We start from the raw sequence: 6,318 nt of genomic DNA, 5'->3' as shown, positions 1-6,318 counted from the left end.
ACGAGGATAGAACAAAAAAAAAAAAAGAAGGAAAAAAAAGAAAAACAGAAGCATCTCTACAAGCTAACTGTGAGATTTGAAATAGGACTGGTGTAAAGGATAATCATTGCATTACTCAGATACAGAACTTTTTATTTTTTTTTTTTTTTTTTTTCCTTTTTTTTTTTTCCACTCTTTTTGTTGATCTGATTGTTGATTACACAAGGTTGTTGTTTTTACGTTAGTAAATGAAAAGCCAACAGGGTTATATGTTGGGACGGGGAGGTTTTTGGAGAGGGAGTCTCAGAAAAATTAGCCTACGTTAGGTTTTCCTGAATCTTTTGCTGGTAGAGGTCCAGTCCCAAGACCAGAGGAAGTTCTCCTCTCGGTGACAGGTGTCCTCCGCAAAACTGGAGAAGTCAAATGTTGCTGCTCCCTGGGGAGGAGGAAAAAATAAATAAAAGAAGCAGAATAGAAAAAGTTAAAAACAGAATGATCATCAAAAAGATACAGCAAATGAGGTTGTTAGATTTTAATTTTTTTGATGGACTGAAAAGAACGTCTTCCATGAATAAAAAGCTGAAGATTTTTTTTTCTAAGAACAGTACAGTAAACATTATATAACATAATTATATAACACTTTATTGAACTACTAAATTTATGGCCTCTGTTTCCTAGATCTAGTATTTATTCTATAACGTTATCTTTAAATTCACAGTGATTCAATGAGATCATTCTTCATTTCTAGTTGTAAAACTACAGAATGCAGTGAGACATAAACCCCACCAGATGGCACTGTTGAGCAGAATCTTCAACAATTAAGTCCAGCAATGACTCTAGAATTTTAAATATTAAAATGTTCTTATTTGAGCTTGATATTTAACAGACAGCTGACAAAGTCCATAAATCATTCAGAAGCCTTCGAACTTGTAGTTTACAAATATAAGTCCATATCATAAATGGAATAGAAAGGTACATTAAAATTAAAAACTTTTGACATTTGTTTAAAATTGTATTTCAATGTTGGGAGAATACCATCAGTTTAATATTCCACAATAAAACACAAGCTTAGTTGTAGAAGAACTTTCTGGTGCTTAAAAAACATAATAGTGACAGCAAAACTTAAATATCTTCAATATGATGTCAACAGAAAGCGAGTTTAGGAAAGACTTGCCAGACAAGCAACAAGTTTTTAACCCCTAAAAGTTAAAAACCGGTTTTGAAGTGCAACATAAAATGACACTTAACATTTTCTACATCTGTTATATTTTTTTACCCACATGAGACTCAACATCTGAGAATATTTGTAAAACCCCTGAAAGATTTAAATTTCTTTGTGCTGCACTAAAACTTCATGCCTTTCATCACAGCTTCGAATACAACAGAGTAAGGAAATTAGTTCTATGGACTAAATGGTTTTTAGCAACCATTATACCATACTGCAATTTGCCCGCGGGCCGCAAGAATGGGACCTCTGCTCTATATTGACTTCTTTAAAATAATAATAATGATATTAATATTTTTAGTCAGGTCACTTTCATAGGCCAACTCTTACTTTGTTCACTACTACATTGTTTGCTATGAATATGTGAACACAGCTCTAATACTTGTTCAGTTGTACCACTGAGTGCATTACCCACATAAAGGAAAGACCACAGGTTACCCTGTAAAATATAATGAAAATTCGGAAACATCTGGCTGAAGTTTAGAGTTAATCTGACAGAAAAAGCCCACTTTGAAATCTGGACTTACCTGTACACTGAGAACCAGGGAAAAGGGGGGAACAAATTGTGTTCTGCCACCAGAACTCATCTTGCTGGCTGCCAATTCCTCCCTGACCACTTCTATTTAACAGAGGGAACTAGAAACAAAAAAAACAGGAAACGTTTGATCAATGTTTCTGTGAAATACACAACTGCAACAATTTGTGAACCTTTATTACCTCTTGCATGTCGCCAACATAGTCATAAGCGATCCCATACTTGGGGATCTGACCTGCTGGTGAACTTAAGTGGGGCTGCTTTTCCTCTGCAGATTCTTCTTGTTGAATCTCGCCCACATCCACCTGTTCGCCTGCACTTGGCACGGCTGCTGCTGCCGTTTTGCAGCTCAAGCCGCTCTCTTGCTCGGCAATCGGCAGAAGGGTACTTGAGCCCTCCTGCGAATCCAGAGAGGTCTGGGCACTCTTCTCCATGCCAGACTTCTTTAATCTTGGTAAAAATTTACCAGATTCCAGTTCTGACTTCCCGTAATAAGGTCCCTCGCATTCGGCGTCCTCCTCCAGAGGTTTGAGGTCGGCCTGAGGATCGTCGAACACGTCCACTGGCGCCGTAATGGGAAAACTCATTTCTTCTTTGTCGGTCTCGGCCTCCGAATCGCTAACACCGCCAGGAGACAGCTCTGAGGCCGATATTGGTCGGAAATGAGTCCTGGGTGAAATGCGGATGGCTCTGTACTGCGTCCGGTTGATGCCATAAATTCGAGTGTGGAAGGCTTCGCTCTCTGAATCCGAGCAAAGAATAGATTTGGGCTTGAATCCCGGACTGAAAGAAGCCATGTCCTCAGGCTCAAAGGAACACTCGACATGGAGGACTTGAGAGAAGGGATTGTTCAGGTTGATGGATGCAAACGGGTACTCTAGACCTTGCTCCTCTCTGTGCAAGCCCCCGTATGATCCGAGCAAATCTTCATGGAAGATCAGAGAAAATCCCTTATTCAATCCGTCTCCGCCTCCTTTAATGGCCTGATCACTCTGCCCAAAGGAAACCAGGGGCCTCCATAGGGGCCGGTGCCCAGGGGCAAAGCGGCTGCCCGTGTTCATGAATACATCCCTGCCCGTGATAGTCAGCATGTCGGAGCTGGACGCGGAAGCAGCAGCAGCGGCACACTGCAGCAAGCTATCTTGAGTATCGCTCGGCGGCACGACTGCCCAGTTTTTATCGCCGCTTAGTGTTTTCAACTCTCCATACACTCCTCCGAGGATGAACGATGTACTTTCCTTGTCGGAGTTCAAGTCCCAGGGCTTGGACGGAGTCATGTAATCCCCAGCGGCGTCTACTTTGGAGAGTTTGTTTTTGGCCAAGTCGTGTTCTTCTTTCTTGCCGTCCCAAAGGCGATACTCAGATCGCTGCACAGCCTTTTTCTGAGGTCCCTGTACTGAAACTCCTTTAGTCTGGACCTCTAGACACCGGCAACAGCAAGTGCCAGACTCATCAGAGAAGAGCCCCTTGCCTGGCTTGTCTGCTCCGTGCTTTGATGCGGCAAATTTCCCGTCTCCTATTGCGGTCCAAATGTCTTTTATAATCCCTGAGCTGTAATCGTCACTCTGTTGGTTCGAGTTGTCTGAAAACACGTCTGTGCTGTACGGTTTGCTCTCATCCCTTTCTAGCGCTATGCCACAAATGGACTCTAATTTAGATTTTTTGGTAAAGGTCTGATTGGGTGCTGTGCTGACGCTGACTTTTTCACACTTTTTGCCCGAGTCCTCCTGCAAAAACTCCAAGATTTCATCTTCTAGATATATACCCGAAAGAGGAGGAGGGATGACTCTGTCCGGTTCGTCTCTGCCGAACGGAGCGACGTCCTCCGCCAGAGCATTGCCCTGCTCGTTGTCCGACCGAGTCTCCTCTGAATGCGACCATGGGCTGCAAGTTCGCGTCGATAGGTTCGAACAGTGTTCCGTTTCGTCAAAGGCACTATTTTTGGTCCATATTAGCAAGCGGGACTGCTTATTAGAATGCGGATCGAGACAGCTACTAGAACTGGTGTTTTCGTGACTGACAGAAAGCGAGTCTCGGGGGAAGGGAAAAGTGGCACCATCACACTGCACCTCGAAAAGGGAGAAGCAGGATGAATCCAAAGCAGATGCTTCACTGGGAGCTTCAGGAACGGCCGGTTCTTCTAGTGGTCTGGATAGCTTGCTCAGAGTCAACGACACACTATCCAGCAGCGGAGAGAGCCGGACGGGAGAGTCTCCAAGGAAGCTTTCCCCGTCTATGTCTTCGGAAGAAGACGGTGAGTAACACCCCCATACATGTACCAAGTTTTCAAAATCCTCCATTAAAAACCCAACAGTTCCCGAAGCTTCCTGTGAGTCTGCCTGTATTGCACTTTTCCCTTGCTGCTCAAGGCCATCTAACACTAAACAGCATTCTGCCTCATTGTCTCCTTGCTCTTTGCTTTTCTGTCGAATCAGGCTCAAGATCCGACTCTCTTGTAACGTGTCTGAGGCACTAGTATCCAATATGGATTGATAAATATCGACTTCATAGAAGTCGGTGAATTCAGACAGATGCTTGTCATCTAAATCTCTACTATCTTCTGGCTGAGGGCAACGCAAAGTGTCAGTGAGGTCGGCGGGTTCATTGTCCGCGTTGCCAGGCGCTTCCACGAAGTGCCCGTCCACAAACGAGCCAGCTGGTAGATAGGCCCGCTGGTAGCTCTCGCTGGCAATGCAGATTCCCTGGATATTTTCGGGCAGCCTTTCCATTTCCGCAGAAAAGCTGAAGCCATCCGGAGAGCCCATCTTGCTGCGATACTTCGTTTCAAGCTTACTTTGACAGCTGCTGAATGGTACAAAGTACTCCGTGATGGGCTCGGTGTACCACAGGGGCTCCTCCTTGTACTCTTTTTTGTTTCTGGCCTCAACTGCAGACTCCCTCGCTTCCAGCCAGCCCAGCTCTTTACGAATCTCCTTCAATGGTCTCTTCCCCTTCTTATAAAGCTGTGGTTGTTTAGCAGCGCTGCCGGTCATGCCGCCGCCACTCGCTCCCACGTTTCTTCTTTCCTCCTTATCGATCACCTTCATCTGCAGCTTCACCTGCCCGTTGTTGCGTGTCCTCTTGTTCTTTGCAGCCTCCCTGGATTTGTGCCTTACTCTAACTGTTTTGCTTCTGGATGACTTTGTGTCACCCTGGTTCCCGCTGGAGCTCGACCCTGCCTCACTAGAACCAGAAGACCAGGATCTGGGTCGATATTTGCCCTCAGATCTGTGTCTGATCTGTCTCTTAGAGTGACTGATGGTCTTCTCCTCCGCTGCTGCGCCACCATGGCATCGGTTTTCCTTCTCTTTCTTGTTCCGTCGTTGCTGGCCTCTCTCGCTGGTCACAGTAGGGATGGTACCACATGCCTCGAGGTGTCGCTCTTTTGCAGCCTCACCGTCACTGTTGCAGTCTTTGGGGGAAGAGGTGTCTGTGCTGGTTTGTGGAGCTGCAGAGGATGATGAACTGGAGTATGTGCAGGCCTTGGCCTTGTTCCACACCGTCATGATCTCTTGGAGACAAACAGGTTTCTCTGACAAAGGAGGAAAGGCTTCATAGTACCTGCAATCACACCAAAAAAAAAGGAAAAGGAGATTAATTGCAATCAGAGTAGCTTTTATTAACTCATGACAAACTATACAAAGGATAATAGAAGACCACAAAGCTGAACAAATAAAATTAAAACTACAAGAAAATGTACAACTATCAAGATAATGCTCTACTTATGAAAAGCAATGTTAAAAAAATACATTTGCCTACACATCTATGCCAAATTAATGCCTTTCTATGCTTTAATGCCTTTCAAAAGGTACTTTTTTTATAAATGAGACTTTAACATTGAATCAGATCAGCCGCAACTCTGCAGTTGTGTAACATACTGATGGATGAGTTCAAGATCAAATCTATTTTAAAGGATTTTGTAGAGAAGATCCAAAGCAAGTTCAAAAATCTATTCAGCATTCAAATTTCTTTATTCACTCATAATGAGACAATGGCGCAAAAAAAAAAAAAAAAAAAAACTGTTCAAGAATTCAGTGTTCATCTGTAAGAAACTCAGAACGTCAAGCTTTATTGCACTGAGAAAATGCGACAAAGCTTAGAGATGGCCGATACATCGACTGTATTCAATTAAATAAATTTGCTGTTTATGAAGATTTAATTTGCGTAAAAATAAATTACAATCAGAGTTCAAACTTACATTTCCACCTGGTCCTTAGAAGAAGGCGAATCTGCACGTTCTGGTGACTGACAGCCATCCGATTTCTTTTGAATGCGTTTCTCTTCTGGAAAATGATTCAAAAACAGCAAAACATCTTAGTAAGATTGCCATTTGTGGTTTTTTCTTTATCAAATAGCAGTAAACAGAGCTAAACAATAGAAAAATTAATTTCAAACCTTTCTGTTTGTTTTGGATGTCCTTAAGTTTAGAGCAAAGCTCTTCAACCAGACTCTCAATTCCAGAGTTCTGCACAGAAGACAAAAACAAGAGGAATATTTGAGATGCATATCTTTCCAGGTAACCAACTAAAAGTATGTAGCTACTGAAACTAAATGCTAACTCTGTGTGTGTATATATATA

At 43.1% G+C, this 6,318-nt stretch overlaps 1 protein-coding gene across 1 annotated transcript in view; it reads right to left on the bottom strand.

The window, feature by feature from the left end:
* Positions 1 to 154: 154 nt before the first annotated feature.
* Positions 155 to 6,318, bottom strand: part of kiaa0232 (KIAA0232 ortholog) — a 14,544-nt gene continuing 8,380 nt past the window's right edge. Inside the window, exons 5-9 of the mRNA XM_007555870.2 lie at positions 6,135 to 6,204; positions 5,938 to 6,022; positions 1,922 to 5,300; positions 1,732 to 1,840; positions 155 to 415 (exon numbers count right to left, since the gene is read on the bottom strand). Of these exons, the coding sequence (XP_007555932.1) occupies positions 399 to 415; positions 1,732 to 1,840; positions 1,922 to 5,300; positions 5,938 to 6,022; positions 6,135 to 6,204 (3,660 nt within the window). The 3' untranslated portion in view covers positions 155 to 398. The remainder of the gene's footprint in view (positions 416 to 1,731; positions 1,841 to 1,921; positions 5,301 to 5,937; positions 6,023 to 6,134; positions 6,205 to 6,318) is intronic.

The sequence above is a fragment of the Poecilia formosa genome, unplaced genomic scaffold, assembly GCF_000485575.1.
Source record: "Poecilia formosa unplaced genomic scaffold, Poecilia_formosa-5.1.2 Scaffold73, whole genome shotgun sequence".
In the NCBI taxonomy this organism is placed as follows: Eukaryota; Metazoa; Chordata; class Actinopteri; order Cyprinodontiformes; family Poeciliidae; genus Poecilia; species Poecilia formosa.
Note: the sequence above shows the minus strand (reverse complement) of the source record. Positions and strands in the feature narration are given on the sequence as shown.